The sequence below is a fragment of the Diabrotica virgifera genome, chromosome 7 (genome assembly GCF_917563875.1).
Source record: "Diabrotica virgifera virgifera chromosome 7, PGI_DIABVI_V3a".
In the NCBI taxonomy this organism is placed as follows: Eukaryota; Metazoa; Arthropoda; class Insecta; order Coleoptera; family Chrysomelidae; genus Diabrotica; species Diabrotica virgifera.
Genome location: NC_065449.1, coordinates 42,506,381 through 42,533,524, shown reverse-complemented (window position 1 = coordinate 42,533,524; position 27,144 = coordinate 42,506,381). Strand labels below are relative to the sequence as shown.

The window sequence follows — 27,144 nt, the reverse complement described above, 5'->3', positions numbered from 1 at the left end:
ATAATAAAATAAGAAAATCTACGGTTTCGTTATGATTAAAATCTGTTTTCCTCCATCATCCCATAGCACTATTTCTAGGTCTACGTGTTCTTGTTTCAATTTATATCGAGAATTAACGGCCGTGATGGTAAAAATCTGTCTTCCTTAGAGCCTCCTTGACAACAGGTAGACAAAGAAATAGTGCTATCGGGGGGTGGAGGAAGACAGATTTTAATCAAAACGAAACCGTAGATTTTCTTATTTTATTATTTCACTAATGCCATACCCTGTATCTGTATAGAGTACACAGACTCGTTTCATATGGGTTCTCTGAACCGGAAAGTGGAAAGTTTTCCTAGCGGTGCCTGTTGGTATGATGGTTATACCTGGGTTAAGCAGAGAACTCGAATAGAGTCGAAATTCATTTCTTGTAATTTTAAAATATTTCCAAAATATTAAAATTATGACACGAACCAATATTCAAATGCCTAAGAGTTATTGGTACCTTCTTCTTCTTTCTGTGCAGTGTCCTTATTCAGACGTTGGCCGTCATCAGTCATCACGTTTACAATTTCCTGAAATTCTTATAGTGTAGGAAACATAGGTTGGCTATTTGTTTTTTTTTTGTATGGTATTACAATAACAATTTTAAGTTAATATCTAAGCCTACTTATTATCTAAATTTACAGGGTGTTATAATATATTAATGAAAACATTTTTCAATTTTGTGTGATATTTTTACAATTTTTAATTTTATTATCTAAGCCTATTTAAAATTTAAATTTACAGGACGTTACATATTCGTAAAGACATTTTAACGTCTGCTTATTTTTTGGAAAAAGAATTTCGTTTAAATTGACAGGTAAAGGACAATTTAGATCAATTAACTTTTCATACATCACTTTAATATTTTGTCTGTACTGTCCACACTCCAATATTAGGTGCTGTAGATCTCCCATTCCACCACAGGCGCAATATGGGTTACCACTGATACCTATGCTGTGTTTGTATGTTGGGGTTAGTGCGTGATTTGACCTCATTCTGTTTATTGTTTTTATAAATAATCTATTTGATTCTTGTTTAAACCATCTCTCATTGGGAATTAGTGGTTGGCAATTTCTAAAATTTATTCCCGTTGTACTTTGGTTATATACACGTTGCCAATTTTGTTTACAATGGTTTTTACTGATATTATCTATATCGGTTACTGGTAGAAGTATGTTGTTTATGTTTCGTTTGGTTAAAGCTGCAGATTTAGCTAATTTGTCGACTTCTTCATTTCCAAATATTTAAGAATGTCCTTTAACCCAACAAATAATAATTGAACTGCCCGAGGAAGTAATGTCATAATATAGACTCTTAATTTCTATCTCAATATGGTTTAGACTTTTTGTCGATTGGATAGAAGTGAGTTTGTCCACAATACTTCTACAATCGGTGAAAATGATATAATTGTCCATACCAACAGAGGCTATATATTTTAGCGCAAGTAATAAAGCTGATAATTCGGCAGTATACAGGGTGAGGCAAATAAAGGGCCTATTAGAAATATCTCGAGAACTAAAGGCAACAGAATCATGAAAATTGGAATAAAGGGGTTTTGAAGGATGATCTATTAAATGAAAATATTTTCATCTCTTTGCAACTTCCTGTTATAACGGAAGTTGCTTATAACTTCGTTTTTTTAAATGGGACACCCTGTATATTTTTACATTTTTTGATTCTCTTCGATGTCTTCTTTCTTAAAATATGAGGTTTTGTAATATTATACAGGGTATTTTAAAAGATAATTACGTTTTTTTATTAATTTCGTAGCAAAATTAACACCCTGTAGAATTGTAGTAGTTTGACATCTAAAACTCTACTTACGTTCAAATGATTTTTAATATACTCTACTATTGTTAGGAATCATTAGTATAGCTAAAATTTTAATTTTAGTATACAGGGTTGGTCGAAACTCGGAATGAGTATTTTCTGAGTTTTCTTAAATGGAACACCCTGCATTTTAGTATTGTAATGAAATGATATTTTGTGGTACTTTTTTATTTCTTAAGCATTCCCTATACCTAACTGCTTTAATTTGTGCTTAATTGTTAATCGCACCAACAATCTTAACTAAGTAGGTATTTCGATAGCTAAACCATTATTGGTAATTTTAAGGACCAGTCTGGATTAATATGTATTTATTTTTGAAAAATTATTTGGGATTGAGTATTTTCACGGCCAACCTAATAAAATTTTACATATTTTTTGTTGCAATTAATGTTTAGCTTGAATCACCAATAACTCACAAATTAAAGCAGTTAGGTATAGGGAATGCTTAAGAAATAAAAAAGTACTATAAAATATCATTTCACTACAATACAAAAATACAGGATGTTCCATTTAAGAAAACTCAGAAAATACTCATTCCGAGTTTCGACCAACCCTGTATACTAAAATTAAAAATTTAGCTATACTAATGATTCTTAACAATAGTAGAGTATATTAAAAATCATTTGAACGTAAGTAGAGTTTTAGATGTCAAAATACTACAATTTTACAGGGTGTGAATGTTGCTACGAAATTAATAAAAAAAAACGTAATTATCTTTTAAAATACCCTGTATAATATTACAAAACCTTATATTTTAAGAAAGAAGACATCGAAGAGAATCAAAAAATGTAAAAATATACAGGGTGTCCCATTTAAAAAAACGAAATTATAAGCAACTTCCGGTATAATCGGAAGTTGCAAAGAGATGAAAATATTTTCATTTAATAGATTATCCTTCAAAACCCCTTTATTCCAATTTTCATGATTCTGTTGCCTTTAGTTCTTGAGATATTTCTAATAGGCCAGTTATCTGCCTCACCCTATATATTGAAGCTTCATTAGGCAATCGGCATGATTCTTTGTATTCAGAATTCCAGTGATATATTGCACTTCCGGTTCTATTTTGAATTTTGGAGCCGTCAGTAAAAATATATTGAAACATAGGCCACTTGTCTTTAATTATTTTGTTGATAATACTGCCTGGAAGGTTTGAATCCATGTAATTTGTTTGTATTATCTTGGAAAAGAGAGTTTCAGGAGATTTAGTGTAAATTGGAGGTATTTTATTTTTGAATGTTTGGTGTTCGTACATTGTCAATTTCCTATAGCTATCAACGTATATGGGGGTTTTTTTAGTACACCAATATTTGTGGCTTAAATCTAATATATTCAAGTTACGAATAGTCCTTAAGTAACTGACGTTTTTTGAAATAGCTCTAGCTACAAACTTATCTGTACAAAACTGTCTACGTAGAGTAAGTGGTGGTTCCTTAGCTTCAATCTCAATAATAGTAATAGGAGTAGATTTTAAGTAACCGAGACAGAGTCTCAAACATTTATTCCTTTGGATTCCAACTTTATTAAGATATCCTGTTGACGCAGACCCATATAAATGACAACTATAGTCGAAAATTGGTCGAATCATTGAGCGATAGAATAGCAATGCAATATTCGGGTCAGCTCCCCAACCGGTTCTACAAAAAGCTCTAAGGATATTCATAGAATTTTCTGATTTCTTTATAATATAATGAATTTGATCCTTTCATAACAATTTACGATCCAAATACGTCCCAAGATATTTAACACAATTTTTTATCGGAAATTCTATTCTACCTAATTTGAAGGTGCCTTGAGGAATTTGGCGTTTTTTGGAGAAAAAACAAATTTCAGTCTTTGTCGTTGATATGGATAAACCTAGAGAATGGTAATCATTTTTTACACAATCTAATGTAAATTCAAGTTGACGTCTACAAATGTCTAGAGAAGAATGGGAGGTGTACAACACAACATCATCTGCAAATTGTAAAATATTAGAGTGTGGAGGTACTATGTGTTCTAAATCTATATTGTACAATGAAAAAAGAAGTGGACTTAAAATACTGCCCTGTGGTATACCTATACTCGTTAACCTTGGTGGTAAAAGGTTCTCGTTTATTTTTAAGTAAGTCCATCTATTCTTGTACAAGGATACAATGAAATTTGAAATTTTGACTGGCATTCCAAGATCTAGTAATTTTTTATAAAGAATGTCTAAATTGATGTTATCAAACGCTGAAGTTACATCTATAAATGCTGCAGCTGTCGACGCCTGATTTGTAAAATTGACCTGTAAAGAAGAGACTAGGGAAGTGAGAGCATCTTGTGTAGATCTGGATTTTCGAAAGCCGTACTGAGATTTGGGAAGGATATCTTCGGACTCAAGCCAGTATTCAAGCCGATTTTTGATTAATCTCTCTAGAGTTTTTAGTATACAGGAACTTAAAGATATAGGTCTGTAAGATTCAACTTTGTTATCTGGCTTTCCTGGTTTTTTTATAGGTAATACAATATAGTCCTACCATGCTTTGGGAATTAAATTTTTGTTTTGCCATATAGTGTTAAAAATTTGTAGTAATGATAGTTTGTATTCTGTAGGTAGAAAATATAGCATAGAATATGATATACAGTCCATCCCTGGAGATGAAACAGAGGTTGAACCTTGCAAAATGAACACAAGTCCGGTTTTATTTTTTTTCTGGTATATCAAGGGGTGCTTGTTATGAAACTAACTTTTTCTTAAAAAATTTCGCCCCGGTGCCCCCCTTTTCACCCCTTCAAAGGGGGTAATTTGTGGTTTTTGCGGAACGGAGCCCTTCCTGTACCTTTTGCAAAAAATTTATTTTATAGAAATATGAAGAGGACTATATTTTCTACGATTTGTTTCCCAACAGCATATGTCTATCACCCACCGTTTAGTGGAGGTGGGGCCCCAAAGTTGACAAGTTTTAAAAAAAGATGTTTTAAAAAAATTTTTCCCTCACTGTAATGGAAATTAAGAAGAAATCCTGCGGCAATTGCCCTTTTTTTAATTACAGGGTGTTACATTTTATAAAACCCCTTTTTATACCATCTGAACCGTTTATGATAGAGTAAAAAGACTTTTAACGATTACCCATGTACTGGTGCTATTTACAAATTTGTATAATGCACCCCCATTTTTCCCCGGAATCACCCCAAAAAAAAGAAAAATTAATAAAAAAAGTCATTTTCTTGGAATCCTTCACACACAATCCCCTTTATTAATATACTTCATATTATATCATTTTGTGCACGTTATTATTACCCATGCATGGAACTAAAAGCGATTTCCTAGTGCAACCCCTGTAGCTAAAAAAAAATAAATAAAATGGGGGGTTGAAACTTTTTTTTTTGTTTGCTTTTTGATTCATATCAAAATATGCTTTGATCAATCATCTTGATATGCTTCATCAATATTGTTTTTCAAAAATATATATGGTTCTTGCAGCATCCCAGCGGAAACCACCCCTATCCTTGAAAATATACTGCAGAAACTACCCCTATCCCTTGGCGAGCATGTTTTTATGATTTTATCATTACCTATGCCTTCTTTCTAAACAAAACTTATACAACGTTAAAGACCACTATTTACTCTAAAAATTAGGTCCTATTCATTTTTTTTGTATAAGCAACCGTTACGGCACAGTGGCGCCGTAAACTTCAGATATGCTTTGCCGGGCTCCAGTTTTTGTTTTTTCTTCGTCACCTGTTCGTTTTATTAACCCGCGAATAGTCGCTCCGTTAGATAGAATCTCACATTTTGTCCTTTTTCGCGATAACTTAATGAAAAATTTTGCAATTTTAAAAAAATTTCTTAAGTGCCTCGAGGAAAGTAAAATAAAACAACACAGTGTATCCTACAAATTATAAGGTATGCACCCTAATGTTATTCTTTGAGCTCAAAAGCCACAGTGGTGGCCCAAAATAAATTTTTGCATATTTTCGCCACCTACACGCATTTTATTGCATTAATGCTACTTTAATAGCACAGTATTCACCCTTAAGTGGTCGCTAAGCAGTGGCGTATCCAGGGAGGGGTGATGGTGGCGATCACCCCCCTCCTCTCAAACCAAGTGATATATTTAAAGATTATAAAAATATTCATTTATTTTTATAAAAATTTAGCCAATTGGCACCCCCCTCTTAACGATGATGGATCCGCCACTGTCGCTAAAGCATAAAAAGTACGCCATTCTTATAAAAATAATAATATAATATAAGTAATTCTATAGAAATAAATGAATATTTTTATAACCTTTAAATATATCACTTGGTTTGAGAGGGGGGTGATCGCCCCAGACCCCTCGCTGTATTCGCCACTGCTTAGCGACCACTTAAGGGTGAATATTGTGCTATTAAGGTAGCATTAATGCAATAAAAGGCGTGTATGTGGCGAAAATATGCAAAAATTTATTTTGGTCCACCACTGTGGCTTTGGGGCGCAAAGAATGTAAAATTTGCATAGGTCATAATTTTGTAGATTACACTGTGTTGTTTTATTTTACATAAATACTTTATTAATAAAACGAACAGGTGAAAAAAAAACAAAAAACTGGAGCTCGCCAAAGCATATCTAAGGTTTACGGCGCCACCGTGCCGTAACGGTTGCTTATAGGAAAAAAATGAATAGGACCTAATTTTTAGAGTAAATAGTGGTCTTTAACCTTGCATAAGTTTTGTTTAAAAATAATGCATAGGTAATGAAAAAATCGTAAAAACATGCTCGCCAAGGGATAGGGGTAGTTTCTGCAGTATATTTTCAAGAATAGGGGTGGTTTCCGAAGGGATGTTGCAATAACCATATATATTTTTGAAAAATACTATTGATGAAGCACATGCCCATTATTGCCCATATGGATAAAAAAGCAAAAAAAAAATGTTTTTCAACCCCCCGTTTTATTTATTTTATATTTTATATTTTATTTTATTTTTTGCCCTACCGACTTTTATAACGAGTTACAGGGTGTTTTATCGATTTTGCCCATTTCTTTCCTAAGCCATAACTTTAGAACCACCCTGTATATGTTTTTGATATTTGGTGCACATATGTCTCATTCAAAACCCAAACGATCGACATACTAACCATAAGAAAAATCCAGATCCGGATGAAAATTATAAAGTAATTGTGACCTTAAAACAACACCCTGTATATTCAAATTTTGAAAATCTGTTTGCATATTTGAAAAGAGCACAAAAAACTAAGTTTAATGGTTCGCTTCAATTTTTCGGCCAGACAATTTTTTGACTTTAATTTTGAAATTATATTGAATTTTTTAAGAACTCTAAAAAGCTCATTAAGCTTTTTAATGTCAGAGCTTAAAATGAATAAATACTCATTTTAAAACTAATCAATACTTATTTACCACATTGGAACGACACAATTACTAATGACAAGAAAAGTCCAGGTCCGGATTAACAAAAAATATAAAGTAATTGTGACCTTGAAACAACACCCTGTATATTGAAATTTTGAAAATTTGTTTGCGTATTTTAAAAGAGCATCAAAAAGTGCGTTAAAAGTTGCATGTCAAATTTTTGCACAGATAATTTAATTACGGCAATTTTGAAATCATATTGATTAATTCTGTCAAGGTCACAAGAAATTGACAGAAAAATGAAGAACAATCCCAATGTAATTAGAAAATCGATTCGAAATCTTTTAAAACGAACAAGGAAATGCATCGAAAAAAATGGCGGACATTTTGAGCAACTGTTATCTGTCAAATATTTTTAATTTATGTTAAATTTTTGAATTGTCTTAACGAGTTTTTTTTAATTCTTTAGTTAATCATTAAAATATCTCAATTCTCGCAATCCTAATTTTTAATGATGTACATACAGCTACAAATCCAGAGAATCCATGAAGCCAGGGTAGTAAATAAGTATTAAGTATTTTTAAAATTAGTATTGATTCATTAACATTAACATTAAAATATTAAAAGTTAATAATACATACCTGGTTTTTAATCTCGGAGTTCTTTAAAATTTGAATATAATTTTAAAATTGATATAATTAAATCAACGGCGAAAAAATTAAAATGAACCTTTAATTACAGTTTTTATGCTCTTTTAAAAAGGCGTAGACACATTTTCAAAATTTCAATATACAGGGTGTTGTTTCAAGGTTCCAATTACTTTATAATTTTTCGTTAATCCGGCCATGTATTTTACTTGTCATTAGTAATTAGGTCGTTCCAATGAGGTAAATAAGTATTGATTATTATTAAAATGTGTATTTATTCATTAACTTTAATAGTTTATAACTAAAAGCTAATAATACCTGCTTTTTAATGTCAGAATTCTTAAAAAATCAATATTATTTCAAAATTAAAGTCATAAAATTGTCTGGCCGAAAAATTGAGGCGAACCATTCAACTTACTTTTTTGTGCTCTTTTCAAATATGCAAACAGATTTTGAAAATTTTAATATACAGGGTGTTTTTTTAAGGTCATAATTACTTTATAATTTTTTGTTAATCCGGACCTGGATTTTTCTTATGGTTAGTGTGTCGGTCGTTTGTGTTTTGAATGAGACATATGTGTACCAAATATCAAAAAAATATACAGGGTGGTTCTAAAATTATGGCTTAGGAAAAAATGGGCAAAATCGATAAAACAACCTGTAACTCGGTTATAAAAGTCGGCAGGGCAAAAAATATAGTATTCCTAGAACCGGCTAGGTGACCTCTATTCACCGCTAAAGTATTTCCGTTTCTGAATGAATAAGTATGAATAAGTATAAAGTATATTAATAAAGAGCATTGTGTGTGAAGGATTCCAAGAAAATCTGCCACCCATCTGAAAAGAGGCAGATGGGTGGCAGATTGAACATTGAATTTAAGTGAAAAGTAATGTTTATTAATTCAATAAACATTTATTTCTGTTTTCTGACAGCAGTAGAATGTATTTGAATTAAATAAATTACATACATTCTTCTTTTTGTTTCAATTAATTTAATTTAAAAGAATTTTTTTGGACACCCTGTATAATTAATCATGTTAATATTTATATTACTGAATAGGGAATTAAATAACATTTTAAATGAGCTAGCACTCAAATGACAATTCTTCTACTGTGGAACCACAGAGTAGAATAAGTTTTGTTTTTGGAAAATAAAACTCAAGTATTTTTAGATACAACATTTATGATAATCCCGTGCTATAATTAAAATAATAGATAATTCATGGGAAAATACAAATCAAATAATAGTATTATACATGGTGTTTGGTAACGAATGGGTCATAAGTTAACCTTACATTCCTGAAGTTAAAATAGGTCGATTTAAGCTAACTTTCTTTAGTACGAAAATTGATAATTATAGCTCGGATTATAGGCAAAATGCCTTTTTTTGCCTATTTTGCCTATTACAATTGTTTTTTGCACTTTTTGCCTTTTTTCGTAAATTCCGCCTATTTGTGCCTTTTTTAAAATTTCATGGTACTACCCATGATATTATTCTATTACTGAACCATTATATAATAAAATTTTGGGTCAATAATAAAATATCAATGGTTTGTTTATATAACAGATTTCTAGAAAAATGTACCTGATCGAGACTTGAGGGTTAACTATTTGGAAATCCCTAAGCTTTATTATTTTATTATCAGTTGTACAGTCGGTTACTGTATCAGAGTTTAGTCACACATTGCTATATCCTAGTTTAGTTTTGTTGCGTATACCGAAAAGCAAAGAACACGTTTTAAAACGTTTTAGACATTTGTGTGAAAAGATGACATCTGAATTAAGGCTATGGATCGCACCTTATTCGGAACTTTCTCTAGAAGGAGCATTTTGTAAACCATGCGGCAAATCGGTAAGTTTTATTTTTTCTCGTCTCACAACATAACCAAATTCTAAAGCGGTTTTAGAATTCTAATTATTATTTTTAAATTCTCAGATTTCAAGTAGAAAAAAGTACTTTATTGACCAGCATTGTGGAACCCCACTTCATAAACGTAATTTGGAAAAATTAAATTCCTCTAAGTTAGACCAAATATCTCTGCGGGATAGTTTAAGCAGTTCAAAAAAAAGGAGGAAGACGCATTTAAATTTGATTTATGCCAGATAATGACTGCATCCAACATTCCTCTATGTAAAGTTAATAACCCTAGTTTTAAATGCTTTTTCGAAAAGTATCTTAATAAATCCTTACCGGACGAGAGTACATTGAGAAAACATACTGTGGAAAAATGTTATGTGGAATGTATTTCAAAAATTAAGCGGGAGTTAGAGGGCAATTTTTTGTATATTATCGTGGATGAAACGACAGATGTATGCGGCAGGTATATAGCTAATTTAGTGATTGGAATTTTCAACGAAAACTTTGCGAGAAAACCTTATTTAGTTGCCGTTAAAGAATTGGAAAAACAAACAATTTAACAATAAGTCGATTTATACAAGATAGTTTAACAAACCTCTTTTTACCCAACCCTATACCAGTGAATAAAATAGTTTTAATGCTTTCAGATGCTTCGGCATATATGTTAAAAGCTGCTGTTAATTTAATGATTTTTTATCCTAATTTAATTCATTGCACTTGTGTAGCCCACGGGGTAAATAGAATTGCTGAAGAAATAAGAAATCTGTTTCCGTTGGTAAATAATTTTATAAATTTTATGAAAAAAGTTTTTATAAAGGCTCCTTTGAGGGTGCAAATATATAAAGAAAGACTTCCCGGTGTCCCTTTGCCACCTAAACCAGTAATTACAAGGTGGGGAACCTGGCTTGAAGCAGTTTTTTTTACTTTGAACACTGCAATGAAATAGAATTAGTTGTCAGAATTTGATGATGATATTTCCGAAGCCATTCGAGAAGCAAAAAAAATATTAAAAAATCCCAAATTGAAACAGGAACTCGCTATATCAATGAAAATTATAAATTAATAGTTACCACAATTACCTTATTAGAAAAACAAGAGATAAATTTATGTGAGTCAGTAAAATTAATAGATAATTTAAAGACGAAAATTAAATCGGCATCTGGAAGTAACGGTCAATTAATTTTTAAAAAAATGAAATATGTTTTCGACAAGAATGAAAGTTTTGCGTTTTTATCTAATGTTGCTAAAGTTTTGAATGGCACATTTTCCGAGGAATTTCAAATTATGCCAGATTTATTATCCGCTCTGAAATATGCTCCAATTACATCTGTCGATATCGAACGTTCGTTTTCGATGTACAAATTAATTTTAAGTGATCGAAGACATATTTTTAAGACCGAAATTATTGAAAAACATTTAGTTGTTTCTATTAATGATAAAATTTTAAGTGGTTATAAATAATAAGTTATATTCCTTTATTGCCTATATTTTGCCTAAATGTTAATATTCCTGCCTTTTTTAATAAAAATATTTGCCTATATAGGCGCCTTTTTCTTCAATTTTTGTTGCCTATAAATCCGAGCTTTATTAATAATAACCGAAATATAGTGTGTCAAAGTTAAGATTTATTTTATTTATTCTTGAATATTTTCCGACAGTCATGGGATAACGACACGAAATTTGATAAACGGAGGTTTTTTTAACTTTGACACCCTATGTTTCGATTATTATAAATTTTAGTACTAAAGTAGGTAAGTTAGCTCATATCGACCTATTTTAACCTCATGAATCTAAGGTTAAGCTATGACCCATTCGCTACCAAACACCCTGTACTGTGTCCTACTAGTTGAGCACTCTTCCTCAGGCATCAGAATCACCTATACATACCATCCTATCTTATCTGAAAAATAGTAGACTTTGGTTGTAGTGGAGATTGGTTTGAATGTGGCATAAGTAGATGCTGGTAGAAAACAACCTACACAACCAGTTACTTGAAAAGTATTCCAGTCTATTGGTGGAGGGGTTGCACTTACTAACGCTCTGGGTGTAGTGGGTGTGGGTTTGAATTTGGCATAAGTAGAGGCTGGTAGAAAACAACCTACACAACCAGCTACTTGAAGAGTATTCCAGTCTACTGGTAGTGGGGTTGCACTTACGCTGTTGGGTTGAGGAAAACCACTCCACATGCCAAACAGCAACTAAAAGCAGATACATGTTAATACAAGATAAAATTTAATACAGAAACTAAACTATGTAGGTTATAAATATCATTCAAACTACATAGTAACAGTACAGACACTGAATGGTTTTACCTCCGAATTCGTCGAGCTTTCATCGATTTTTATGAAAATTGAAGAATAGTTAGAGGACATCTCAAGAAACAAAAGTGACATGGTGCGAACGATACCTGTTGCCCTAGGATGCATGCCATTCCTTCTAGAGTTTGGAACATATTTTTTTAAGAATAACTCAAGAAATCGATAGAATGACTAATAGCCCAATAAAATAAAATAAAATCAAAATGTAATTCCGTACAGGTTGGAATAATATTTTTATCAAAGTTTAGGTCCAAACAAAAGATATTTTCAAGAAGGTGTATGATTCATATGAGGGGATTCATTGTTTAAATAATTAAAAATGGGTAATTTTTGACTAAAATTTACTTTTTTAACTGCTGCGGTAATTTGTGATTTATTAAGGTCTTTACATTTTTTTTCTGCAAAGCTGAAGAAACAATCTTTTATATAAGACTTAACTAAATTAAATTTGACCCTTAATTTATTTAAATAATTTTAAATCAAAATTGAAAAACAAATTTCCAAAAAAATATTACTTGCATGATAAATAAACACTATAAAACATTTTGTTTTATAGTGTTTATTCTTGTGTTTATTCTTATTCGGTTTATTCTTTTTTTCGGTATAAAACCGAAAAAAACTTGGGTAATAAATATTAAGTAGTTTAGGTCCAAAACAATTGTTTATTTAATTAATTTGTTAATAAAAATTGCCATTTTTCAATTGCAAAAACGCAGTTGTTGCCGATGAAATATACAAGTTTTTAAGGTCTCATTTTTGTTGCTTTTATGTATATTTTCTACAGATGTATTGACAAATCAAAATTTTAGTTAAACACCCCTCCAAAATGGTGTTTGAAAATTGGTATAGTTTGTTTAAAACTTCTTTTTAATAACATCGCCATGACATAAAATTTTGAAATTATTTTTCGATATTCGTGTTCCTGGTAGTTTTTGACATACTTACAAAAGAAAAAAAATTCTAGATCTATTTTTTGCCGAGATAGCTTTTTCAACTTTAAAAATTTTTTATTGTAATTATCTACTATACAGGGTGTCAGTAAATAAGTATAAAAAATTTTAAGGGCTAATTCGACATGGAAAAATAATGCCGGTTTGCTCTATAAACATAATATGTCAGCAAATGCTGCATTTCCGAGATACGGGGTGTTGAAATTTTTATTTCAAACTGCCAATTTATTTATTGCTTTAAGACCAGTTGAGCTATGAAAATGAAATTTGGTGAGTTTTAGAAGGTAGTTATTTCGCATTTTTTGACATACAATTAAGAATTTTGTATTTATCATTGGCGCGCCTACGGGTAATGGTCTGAATTTTTTTTAAAGAAAAAATAGTACGCCACTGAGATATCTTGAATTAAAAATTATTTTTAAATTTCACGTCTAATTTGTGATAAAAAATCTTTCTTGCCTTTTTTTCATATGGTGCACCGTTTCTATGCAGAAAAATGAAACATCTTGACGCGTATTTTTCATTTTTTTAATATATTATTAAGAAATATCCAATAAATAATACCATTGTTTATATAGGGATAGTTGGTCAGCCCAATAGGAAAATTTGTTTGATTCAAATTGAGACAGTCACCAGATGTCCCCACAATTTCTGTCAGGGTCGCAACGTCAAAATGCATAGACACCAAGTTGGATACGATCCTATTCGTAACACCCCAACTCGCATGCATATTAAGAAAAATAAATACAGTAGGAAAAATGAAAGAATACCCATGAACGGACATATAAAACACGCTGTATTTTCCTGTCATCGTGTCACACAAAAAATTGTCCAGCGCAAGTATATGTAATAATTATTGTTACATGTACTTGCACTGGACAATTTTCTTTGTGAGACGGTGACAGGAAAATACAGCGTGTTTTATATGTTAGTTCATGGATATTCTTTCATTTTTCCAACTGTATATATGGAAGAATATATTTAAAAATTGAATTAATAATGTCATGCTAATATATATTAATGTATAGTAGCATGACATCATTAATTCAATTTCTAAATATATTCTTCCATATATATTTATTTTTCTCAATATTTATGCGAGTTGGGGTGTTATGAATAGGATTGTACCCAACTTGGTGTCTATGCATTTTGACGTTGCAACCTTGACAGAAATTGTGGAAACATCTGGTGACTGTCTCAATTTGAATCAAACAAACTTTCATATTGGGCTGACCAACTATCTCCCTATATAAACAATGATAATACTAAACTGGAAGAATAACAGAAAATATACTAATAAGATTTTAGTTAGGTGCAGAGCTGCAACAAATGTTAAAAATGACCTTTTTTATAGGTTACAGAATAATTTTATATTCATCATTGGCGCGCGTACGGGTAATGGTCTGAATTTTTTTAAGACAAAAATAGTACGCCACTGAGATATGTCAAACTAAACCTCATTTTTGAATTCCTCGTTCAATTTACGACAAAAAATCTTTCTTATCTTTTTTTCATACAAGGCGCCGTTTTTATAGAAAAAAATAAAACATCTTAACGCTTACAAAGTATTTGAGGTAGCTTCCATACGCATAGAAACTTAGTTCAAATATTTTGTAAAAGTTAAGATGTTTTATTTTTTTGCAAAAAAACGACGCGGCATATGAAAAAAAGGCAAGAACGATTTTTTGTCGTAAATTAAACCAGCAATTCAAAAATCATTTTTAATTTGACATATCTCAGTGGAGTACTATTTTTCTCTTAAAAAATTCAGACCATAACCCGTACGCCCGCCAATGATGAATATAAAATTCTTCTGTAACATCTAAAGGAGGTCATTTTTAACATTTGTTGTAGCCCTGCACCTAGTTAAAATCTTATTTGTAATATTTTCTGTTATTGTTCAAGTTTCGTATTATTATATTGGATATTTCTTGATAATGTATTAAAAAAATGAAAAATATGCGTCAAGATGTTTTATTTTTCTGCATAAAAACGGTGCACCATATGAAAAAAAGGCAAAAAAAAATTTTATCACGAATTAGATGTGGAATTTAAAAATAATTTTTAATTCAAAATATCTCAGTGGCGTACTATTTTTTTCTTTAAAAAAATTCAGACCATTACCCGTAGGCGCGCCAATGATGAATACAAAATTCTTAATTGTATGCCAAATAATGCGAAATAACTACCTTCTAAAACTCACCAAATTTCATTTTCATAGCTCAACTGGTCTTAGAGCAATAAATAAATTGGCAGTTTGAAATAAAAATTTCAACACCCCGTATCTCGGAAACGAAGCAATTGCTGACATATCTTTATAGAGCAAACCGGCATTATTTTTTCATGTAAAATTAGCCCTTAAAATGTTTCATACTTATATACTAACACCCTGTATAGTAGGGGAGCAAAGTATGCTAAATGTGCATTCACTCGAGCGTTATGGGGACCTATTGGGTTGTGAAAAGTAGATCATAAAACCAAAAAAAGTTAAGAAATATTTTCTATTTAAGTGGGGACTTTCCATTTTTTAATTTAATTTTCCTCATACGCTAACTCCTAACGCTCCTCATAACCGTACCAGGTTTCTCCTCATATGCTAATCTGACGCGCTCGAGTAACTGCAAAAATCCCCGCTTGGGTTCCCCTACCACTACTCAACAATGTCATTTATACATAGTGTTAAAATTTTAGAGTATTTTAAAAAATAATGATTTTCGTAGCGACCTTAAATGAAAACTTTTTCATGAAGAGTGGTGCAGTAGTACCTACCTACTTTGCAATATCTTCGTTAATAATGGACCAATTTCAATGTTTTTTGTTTAGTTTAGGGTAGCATATAAAAATAATAACGTCTAAATGACACATTTTACAATAAATATTCGTCAATTTGTTATAAACAATTTTTTTTCAAATTTCTTTTATTTCTACGTGTGTTAAATAAAAATTTCCACAAACAATTTTTTATAAAAAAATTAACATTATAATACTGAATTAGCATTAAAAATTTGTACAGAGACTTTGTACTGTAAGACTTTTTTCTTCACTTATATACATTTTTATACACAATTTTTACACACATTTTTAAGACAATTTCTATTCACTTATATACATAATAGATTTATAATAGAGGTTGTCCTCCATTTTTTTATATATTTTGTTTTGTATTCACATTAACTTTGTGAGATTTTGATAACGATTTGAACAAAGAAAAAAGTTTTTATGTTTCTTTTATAAAATTTTTCTATTTTGTTAGATTTTTAAAATAAAAATTTGTTTTAATACTTTTTTGTGGTTATCTTTGTTGTCAATTTTTATTTATCACAATATTAGAGAAAAAAATAAAAACAAAAATATTGTTTATAACAAATTTATGAATATTTAATGCAAAAAGGGTCATGCAGATGTTATTATTTTTATATGCAACCCCAAATTAAAAAAAAAACATTGAAATTGGCCCATTATTAACGGATATATCGTAAACTACTCCTCCGCCAATTTTCAAACAAAGAGTTTTCATTTAAGGTGCTAAGAAAATCATTATTTTTTTAAATATTCTAGGATTTTTATTATGTTAATAAAAGGCATTGTTAAGTAGTAGGGTTAATAGATGTACTTACGCACTTTTAAATGTTAATATTGATAAATAAACAAAGTATGAATTTTTAAACTTGGAAAAACTATCTCAGTAAAAAATTGTTCTAGAAAATATTTTTTCTTTTGTTAATGTGTAAAAATCCAACATAAACACCAATATCGAAAAGTAATTTAAAAAATTTTAATCCCGGCGATGTTATTAAAAAAAATTTTTAAACAAATTACACCAATTGTCAAACGTCATTTTTGGGGAGTGTTTAATTGAAATTTTGATTTCTCAATACATTTGTCGAAAACATACATAAAAGCAAAACAAATGAGATCTTAAAAACTTGTATACTCTGTCGGCAACAACCGCGTTTTTGCAATTGAAAAAGTGGTAATTTTTTATAAACAAATTAAATATCTCATAAACTACTTGGTATTTATCAACCATTTGTTTTTTAAATTTATACTGATATGATGGCGCAACGTTTTATGTAAAACAAGATGTTTATTTATAATGCAAATAATATTTTTTTTGGAAACTTGTTTTTCAATTTTGCTTTACAATTATTTAAATAAATCAAAGGTGAAATTTAATTTAGTAAGTCTTATATAAAAGATTGTTTCTTCAGCTTTGCAGAAAAAAATTGTAAAAACCAATATGAACATGAATTACCGCATCACTTAAAAAAGCAAATTGTGAGCAAAAATAACCCATTTTTAATTAATTAAACAATGTTCCCCTCATTTGAATCATATACTTTCTTGAAAATATCTTTTTTTTGACCTAAACTTTGATAACAAATTTATTCCAACCTGTACGGAAGTACATTTTGATTTACATGCATTGTACTTTTATTTGATCGGTCTATAATTCTAAGTAAAATCTGATAATACAAATAAAGTTATTAAAATAAAATAATAATTTTGGAGTTATCAAGACTGCACGAAACAAACTGTTAAAAAGCAATTGTAGGAAATCGCATTTTAAACAATTTAAGTTCCTAGCACACACAAGTTGAAAAAAATATCAAATTAATTTGTTTCAGATAATATCTTATATTATATTATATTGGCCTCTAATAATAGGCTATTGATTATGTTCAAAATTAGAGAGCTTAAAGGAACTACAACGTTTACAAGATTTTATTATCTCACATGGTCAACAGACCTCTACATTTGCAAAAACCGCGGAGTGCTACCATTTAAATGGGTGCGTTTTTGAGAAAGGGGTGAATTAGTCCCTAGGCACAGGGTGAAATAAGGTGAGTTCCATTCACTTTTGGTACAAACACTTCTACATGAAAACTGTTCCAGGATAAATTTACTATCGAAATATTATATTTTAATGTCAAAAGTATTTTTTTTTACAAAAATGCATTCAAAAGAAAAGCAAGAAAAAAACACGAAAGAAAGCAAATTTTTTTGCCCCATAATTTTTTTCCCACGGGGACATAAGTATAGGCATTGCTTCAGCGAAAAATAATTTCTATCTTTTCTCTTTAAAATGACGTTTGGTAGAAATCTCTATGATTTGTAGTTTCCGAAATAGGATTTTTCAACGTTTGCCGCTCACAGAATTTTTGAGCCATTTTTCCCAATATTTCGCAAACATTGTTCTGTAACTTTTTTCTACGCATTTCTAGGTATATGCAATGGTACATTTAGTAGAAAGAAAAGTCAATTACCTTTAAAATGGTCAACTCTATAAGGTCGTACGACTATTTTTAAACAAGCTATGCTTTTTCAAGATTTTATACTTTTAATGATTTTTGATATTTTTTATAATTATTTTTTAAATTTCTCATTATGACTTTTTTTCTTGTACATTTAGGTATATACATTCTGGAATAAAAAAGCTTATTTTCTTTACTTTAAAATGGTGTATTGCAATCACCTCTGGGACTATTTTTAATCAAAATATCCGTAGGATATCCAAGGGTGTCCGTAATTTGAGAAAAATTTCAAAATTTTTTACTTTTTTTAATTAGAAGAATATAATTGCATATTGTAACATAATTTTTAATTCGAAATATCTTTTCTTAATAACACTTTCTGATATTGTGAAATATAAAGGTACTTTACTCTTCAGCGAAATTCATATTTTTTAACATACCTCGTACAATATTGATACAATTTTATATCTGATGATTACATCTTAGCTTTTAGACTATGCAGAGCATTATATAAAGAATAATTTTTTTCATAAAATTAATAATAAAAAGTTTTCCATATTATGGTTCCAACTTTGAAAAAGCAAATCTAAAAATAGACCTAGAATTTTTTACAATACACCATTTTAAAGTAAAGAAAATAGTCTTTCGTTTTTATTTCACAATGTATTATATACCTAAATATACAATAAAAAAGTTATAATGAGAAATTTAAAAATAATCGTAACATATATCAAAAATCATTAAAAGTATAAAATTTTGAAAAACCATATCTTACTTAAAAATAGTCATACAGACTTCTACGATAGACCATTTTAAAGGTAATTGACTTTTCTTCCTACTAAATGTAACATTGCATATACCTAAATAGGGGAGTGCAATTAGAATGAAAATATGCATTGTTGCGGAAAAATTCAATCAAGCTTATATTTTTCTAAAACTTTTTTTGTTAGTTTATACAGGGTGTAACAAAAATATAGGTCATAAATTTAATCGCATATTTTGGAACCAAAAATAGTTCGATTGAACCTAACTTACCTTAGTACAAATGTGCACGAAAAAAAAGTTACAGCCCTTTGAATTTACAAAATGAAAATCGATTTTTTCCAATATATCGAAAACTATTAGATATTTTTTATTAAAAAAGGACATGTCGTATTCTTATGGCAGTAGTATTTTAAGAAAAAATTCTGATGAAATTTGGACCCCCCATAAAAATTTTATGGGGGTTTGGTTCTTTTAAACCCCCCCAAACTTTTGTGTACGTTCCAATTTAATTATTATTGTAGAGCCATTACTTAAACACAAGTTTTTAAAAACTTTTTTGTTTCTTAGTACTTTTTTCAAAAGTCAGTTTTTATCGAGATATTTGAATATTTGTCAAATCCACCACATATTTGTATATATATACAGGGTGAGTTTTTAGTGGGGGATCGGTCGATAATTCCATTACGGTATAGAATATCAAAAAAAGTTATTTAGAAAAAATGTAGGCAATGATATTCTCCACGCTTGGAAAATATGTCCATTTCTACAGGGTCATCAATAACAGCGTGGTATATCAAACATATAATTTTTTAAATGGGACACCCTATATATTTTTTCATATTTATATTTCCCTCATAATTCTTGTTCATATAATATAGGGTTTTGCATTACTATACAGAGTATTTACCAAGTTATGACCATTTTTATTTTGAAATCCCTATGAGATTAACACCCTGTATTTAAAGAAGTAATTCATAGACAATAATTTGTTTTATGTAGTAAGATAAACAATATACTGTAGTTTTTAAATTAAGTCCAATTGAAATCATCGACGAATGTTTGTATACAGGGTGAACTACAAAACCAAATTACGATTTTCTCTATTTTTTTTAATAGATCACCCTATATTTTATTTTCCAAAAATATTGTATTTATTATACTCTTTCATTTTTATATAGCATTCCCTATATCTAAACTTATTACTTTCGGAGATATTTTTAGTTTTCTTCAACTTTCGGGAATACATTCAATTTTTCTGGTATAAATGAGTTGGTATTGAATGATAATTAAACAAAATTATTTTTATTCAATAAATAACTAGCACAAAATATAAACCATAGCAATATGCAATGAATGTATCAATAAATGTGATATTAAGGAATTATCATATTTCCCTAATATACAAGAATCATACAATTCCTACAAAAAGAATATAGGTATCTTGTGTATAATAAAATTACAAGATTATTGTTATTTAATAAACAACTCACACAAAACATAAATCAAAACAATATACAACTAATTTAATAGTCTTTAGATTATTATATCAACAGCATTCTAAGCCAAGAAGTTTTTAGTAACACATTCCTAATTGCAGATTGTGACCCGCAGTTATTAATAATATAATTTTCATATTAAATTTCATTAATATGCATCAAGAAATCCCTGCTTTGTTAACATTCAAACTAGGTGATCTATAAATGTTTAAGGTGATATTGTTAGAGATTATGTGATTGGTCCACATTTTTTGACGGTTGAGGTTATTATACGACGGTGCTCCAATTCTTCCAAAATTGATTTTTTTAAGTGGGGTTATATAAAAAAACCTTGTATACCAGAAGCATCCAACAGCGCTTGATGATATGAAAAATAGAATAAAAGAAGCTTTTAATATTATTGACTTACAAAAATGTTAGAAATGTGGCTCGGTCATTTGAATATCGGTTACAAAATTGCATAGACGTTGAAAGTGGTCATATTCAAAATTTACTTTAGACTTATATCCTTAACATCACATTAATTGGTACATTCATTTAATTTTGTTATGGTTTATTATTTTTTTGTTAGTTATTTATTGAATCAAAATATTTGTTATATTATTACATAATACTTATTTGTTAAGTTATTTATATTTATAAGAATTGAATGTATTCCCGACAAATGAAGAAAACTAAAAATATCTCAGAAACTAATAAGTTTAGGTATAGGAAAGCTATACAAAAATGAAAGAGTATCATAAATACAATATTTCAAAAAAAAATATAGGGTGATCTATTAAAAAAAATTGAGAAAATCGCAATTTTGTTTTGTAGTTTAAAAGTGCTTATAAAAATGAATGTTCTACTAAAAAATGCTTGGCTTAGAATGCTGTTGATATACCAATCTAAAAACTGTTACGTCAGTTGTATATTGTTTTGATTTATGTTTCATGTAAGTTATTTATTAAATAAAAATAATCTTGTTATATTATTATATACAATACAAAGTTTTTTTTGTAGGAATTTTACGATTCTTGTATATTAGGGAAATATGATAATTTCTTAATATCACATTTATTGGTATATTCACTGCATATTGCTATGGTTTATATTTTGTGTTAGTTATTTATCTAATAAAAATAATTTTGTTTAATTATCACTCAATACTAACTTATTTCTACTAGAAAAATTGAATGTATTCCCGAAATTTGAAGAAAACTAAAAATATCTCGGAAAGTAATCAGTTTAGATATAGGTAATGCTATATAAAAATGAAAGAGTATATTAAATACAATAATGTTGAGAAATAAAATATAGGGTGATCCATTTAAAAAAATAGAGAAAATCGTAATTTGGTTTTGTAGTTCACCCTGTATGCAAATATTCGTCAATGATGTGAATTGGACTCAATTTAAAAACTACAGTATATTGTTTATCTTATTACATAAAACAAATTATTGTCTACGAATTACTTCTTTACATACAGGGTGTTAATCTCATAGTGATTTCGATATAAAAATGGTCATAACTTGTTAAATACTCTGTATAGTAATGCAAAACCATATATTATATGAACAAGAATTATGAGGGGAATATAAATATGAAAAAATATATAGGGTGTCCCATTTAAAAAATTGTATGTTTGATATACCACGCAGTTACCGATCACCCTGTAGAAATGGACATATTTTCCAAGCGTGGAGAATATCATTGCCTACATTTTTTTTAAATAACTTTTCTCGATGTTTTATACCATAATGGAGTTATCGACCGATCCCGCACTAAAAACTCACCCTGTATATGGTAAAGTACGGTTATGGAGACTTGGTAATAACATGAAAATTTATTTATGATTTACCTTTTTAAGTATATTTTGAACCATATTAAAAAAGAAGCCACATCTCGATAAAAGATGCTTTGTCAAAAAAATACAGAGGCAAAAAATTTTAAAAACACTGTGTTTAACTAATGGTACCGCAGTAATAGTTTAATTGGACCGTATACAAACATTTGGGGGGTTTAAAAGAACAAAAACCCACATACAATTTTTATGTAAACATATTAAAAAAGAAGCCGCAACTCGAGAAGAACTGCCTTATCGAAAAAATAAAAGAGGCAAAAAGTTTTAAAAATATTGAATTTAACTAATGGCACCACAATAATAATTTATTTGGAACAGACACAAAATTTTGGGGGGTTTAAGGGAACAAATCCCCCATAAAATTTTTATGGGGTGCACAAATGTCACTATAATTTTTCTTTAAGATTTTCTTTCCATAAGAATGCTACATGTCCATTTTCAACAAAAAACCTCTAATAGTTTTCGATATATTCAAAAAAATCGATTTTCATTTTGTAACTTCAAAGGGCTGTAACTTCTTTTGTGTGCATATTATTTGTACTAAGGTAAGTTAGGTTCATTCGAACTATTTTTGGTTCCAGAATATGTGGTTTAATTTATGACCTGTATTTTTGTTACACCCTGTATACATGTTAAAGTAAAACGTTCTACTCGCAGATTTTGCCGCTAACTGTTTATTAATTGTTTTAACAATAACAATTATTTTGAATAAATAATTTTAAAAATATAGTTAAATTCATCATTTTACTTTGATCAAATATGTTCCGATTTTGTTTTTGATTATGCTGAATTCGAATATGGCATTGCAATTTGAAAATTCTTATACAGAAGCTCTTATACAGTATGTCCGCGTAGCTAGGAATCACATGGAAAACTTTTTTATTATAAATTTTACGAAAAAAAGTTATTCTTTATAAAATGCTCTGGAAAGTCAAAAATCTAAAACTAAATTATCAAATATCAAATTTTATCAATTTTATACGAGTTATGTCAAAAATATGAATTTCGTTAAAGAGTAAAGTACCTTTATATTCCAGAATATCAAAAAATGCTATTATGAAAAGTTGTTTGAAATTAAAAACTATGTTTAAATGTACAATTACATCATTCTAATCGAAAAAAAAAAAATTCAATTTTTTCTTAAAATACGGATACTCATCATAATTTTATTACAATTATGATAACTATTTTATTATCACTTTTACGAAAAAAAGTTATTCTTCATAAAATGCTCTCCCTGGTCTAAAATCTAAGATACAATCATCATATATCAAACTTTTGTAATTTTATACGAGGTATGTAAAAAATATGAATTTTTCTTAAGAGTTAAGTGCCTGTATTATTCACAATATTTTATTTAGAAGGATTTAATTGAACACTAAACCAAATTTTTTAATTCCAAACAAGTTTTCTTAATAACAATTTTCGATATTGTGAAATGTAACGGTACTTTACTCTTGAGTGAAATTCATATTTTTTGACATACCTCGTATAAAATTAATTAAATTTGATATTTGATAATTACATCTTAGATTATGTACGATGCAGAGTATTTTATAAAAAATAACTTTTTTTTTCGTAAAACTGATAATAAAAAAGTTATCAATAGGTTCCAAGTTACGCAGACATACTGTATAAGAGCTAAAAAAAATTTTTTTTGCTAAACATTTATTATTGTTGAAGCTTATTATTTAATGTATTTTAGGTAAGTTTTACAGAAAAAAGTTTTGATCGCTTTGTATAAACATCTTTTTAGCTGGTAATTTTCGGTTTTTGTATTACATTTTTGTTACCTTGCTTAATTTTATCAAAAAGAAATAGTCTGTTTCATTTCTGTAGTAAAATAATTTATTACATTTAAAGATTACATCCTAATCTTTAAAAAAGCACTTATAAAACTGTAATAGATCTGTTTGAACTTGAGTAATACCGTCTTAAACTGGTGATAATTCTATAAAACTACGAAAATTTCAAAATTACATTTTTTGAGACGTCATATCATTTGAATTAAATTTTTGAAATTTTTTTTTAATGAAACATCATTTAGTAAGATGCTTGAAAGGTAAGTTGTGTAAAATTAAGGGTTTTATAAGAAAAATTGTATTAGTTACAAATGTTTAAATCATTTTTAAACAAAATTCATGTAAGGCTCACTTTCCGCGCCCACCGTACTTATGCCCATAAATTTTATTTCTTCTTATTATAACCATAAAATAGCGTAATTATTCTTCTTTCATGTTCAATTTGTAAAATTTCATTTGAAGGGTACAGGAGAAAAACAAGGAATATCACTTCTTCATGAATTTTGGCTTTTCTCGCCATGTGGTAGCAAAAACTGAGTACTATCGACTAGACTATCGAATCATAACAATAACCATAAAGATCAGTCTATATAAATTTTTTAAGAGTTTGTATCCAGGCGCAGGACCAGGATTGTCCGCACGCCACTGGATAAAAATAAAGAATATTATCAGTTTTTTGGTGCATTATTAAATTAATAAGTTAATATTGATTAATGTTATATTAAGATTATAGACTAATAATGGCTAGAATTCTGCTAAGAATCTCCTAAGTAGTTTTTAGATATCATAAGCAATAAACTTTTATTGCTGTTTATCTCAATATGTATAAAATGTGACATTCCCTGTTTTTTCTCCTGTACTCTTCATTTGATCCATTAGTTAAAGAATTACATTAAAATAACTCAACCGTTCACTTCGCCGTACGCTAGTTTACAGTGCGCCAATGTTTGTGAGAAGGGTGACTTTAGCGGTATAAATAAAAAATTATAGAAGATACAGATTTAATTTTAGAAAATTCTTTATATAAGGTTTTTTTGTACAATTTTCTGAATTTTTCAATGGTCAAGTCAGTTTTTTTCTAAAATTTATATTCGCAGTTATTTAAAAAAAACATATAATTTTGTAGTTCATTTGTTTAATAAAAAATGAAGCACCCACTTCTCGAGTAGAACTTTTTGATATGTTGTTTATTAAACATTTCTTAATGAAATTACAAAAAGTTCTATCTTGTTTGATTTTCTCCGAAGTGAAGATCTATATGCACTCCCCTAAAAGCTGCGTAAAAAAAGTTACAGAACAATGCTTGCGAAGCAACAAGGAAAATGGCCCAAAATTGTTGTGAGTGGCAAAATTATATTTACCCTAATGGCCCTGTGCCTAGGGACTAATTCACCCCTTTCTCAAAAACGCACAGCTTTAAATGGTAGCACTCCGCGGTTTTTTCATACTGAGAAGTTTATTGACTATATGAAACAATAAGGCCCCGTTAACGTTGTAGTTCCTTTCTAAAATACATAATCAATAGCCTATAATGGAAAAAGAGCAAGATATGAAACGAAAATAGAAAATATAATTAAACAATATGATAAAGTAAATACAAATCAGATCAGAAATATCGAAGATAAGTGGATAATTTTAAAGAAAGCAGTTATAATAGCAGCAAAAGAACTAGTGGAGGAAAGTAAAGAACCTAACCAAAAAAGATTGTATGACAAAGACTGTCGGAGGCTAATGGAACAAAAAACCAAGTTATGCTTAAAATGCTGAACCAAAGTACCAAAAGTACGGAAGAAACCAAAGAATATTTTGCAAGAAGGCGGCAATTAGAAAAAAACAAGGACATGAACAAAATAGTGATATAAATCTATTCTATAAGGATATCCCATCCAAGAAAAAAATTATGCAAGGACAAAAAAGAACTATTGAATAAACCAAATGAACATTACGAAATAGAAGAGCTAAGATTAAAAGCGGACCAATATGCACCAACAGAAGCAGAAATAAAAGACGTAATAAAATGATGAACAATAACAAGGCCCCACAATGTGATACGAAAACCAAAGAAATGTTAAAATATATGGAGAACACACGGGAACAGACCAAGAGGTGGGTACAAGACCAAGAAAGAATGGATATATGATATTATAACCAGTATTGAAAAGAACAAGAATGGGAAAAACAAGCAACTGAAAGAAAAACATGATCCACTATAGTCAAGAAAGCAAAATATACGTGATATTGAAATGATCTCAAAAAAAAGCAAACTAGGAAGTAACAATTTTAAACGTTGAAAGTTTTGAGGAGTTATACGTATGGCTTGGATCCAGAACATGTAAAACTTTAGACTTAGAGCCTAGAAACCTCAAGGGGCGACCATGGCCCTCCATGGGCGGTCAGTGGTCACAGATAATGATGGTTATGTAAACATATGAAACAAAATTAATGAAAATAATTTAATGTATGGCTTACCAGAATTGAGATAAAACTGAACACCTGCATCTTCTTTTATGAATTTATTAAATGATTAATCTTTAAGACCATCTAATGGTCGTTCAGTTTTTGGTCTTCTTTTATAGCTAGACCAATATAGATAATAAACAGATTAATTTTAATAAAGATATAAACGTCACCAAAGTATTTTTATGCGGTGCTATTATTTCCTATTTGGATTTATTGGTTTTGATTAATTTAATTAAAAAATTATGAGTATTTGGGTTGTAAATAAAAACAATGAACAAGCAAAAATTAGTTAAACAACTTATTTTTGCTTGTTCATTGTTTTTATTTAAAAAAATCTTAACGTGGTTAAACACCCACGTTGAGATTTTTTATACTTCAATTTTCAATCAACTATAATATTATAAGCAAACAAGCAGTTTGATTCAACCCGACCTGTGGGAGATGTCACACCCTATCGAAAAAGTACATTCGGGTGTAACAATTCATTGGGGCGAGATGCTTTGACCCGAGTAAAAACAGGGATCACCCCACCTCGCTCCATGCCCTAGGCCATCCCTTTTCCTCCCATAGCACGCTGATGCGCGA

The 27,144-nt window shown here is 29.3% G+C and overlaps 1 protein-coding gene across 1 annotated transcript; it reads right to left on the bottom strand.

The window, feature by feature from the left end:
• Window positions 1-8,977: 8,977 nt before the first annotated feature.
• LOC126888453 (uncharacterized) lies at window positions 8,978-26,736 on the bottom strand. Its single transcript, XM_050656766.1, has 2 exons — window positions 26,569-26,736; window positions 8,978-11,868 (listed from the first exon to the last, which is right to left on the bottom strand). The coding sequence occupies exons 1-2, from the start codon at window positions 26,596-26,598 to the stop codon at window positions 11,548-11,550; spliced, it is 351 nt and encodes a 116-aa protein (XP_050512723.1). The 5' UTR covers window positions 26,599-26,736; the 3' UTR covers window positions 8,978-11,547.
• Between the last annotated feature and the right edge of the window lie 408 nt (window positions 26,737-27,144).

Coding starts and splice junctions, on each gene's coding strand:
- LOC126888453 (XM_050656766.1), bottom strand. CDS start 26,598: ATGCAGGTGTTCAGTTTTATCTCAATTCTG. Junction 11,869..26,568: donor TCAGTTTTATCTCAATTCTG/GTAAGCCATACA, acceptor ATCTGCTTTTAG/TTGCTGTTTGGCATGTGGAG.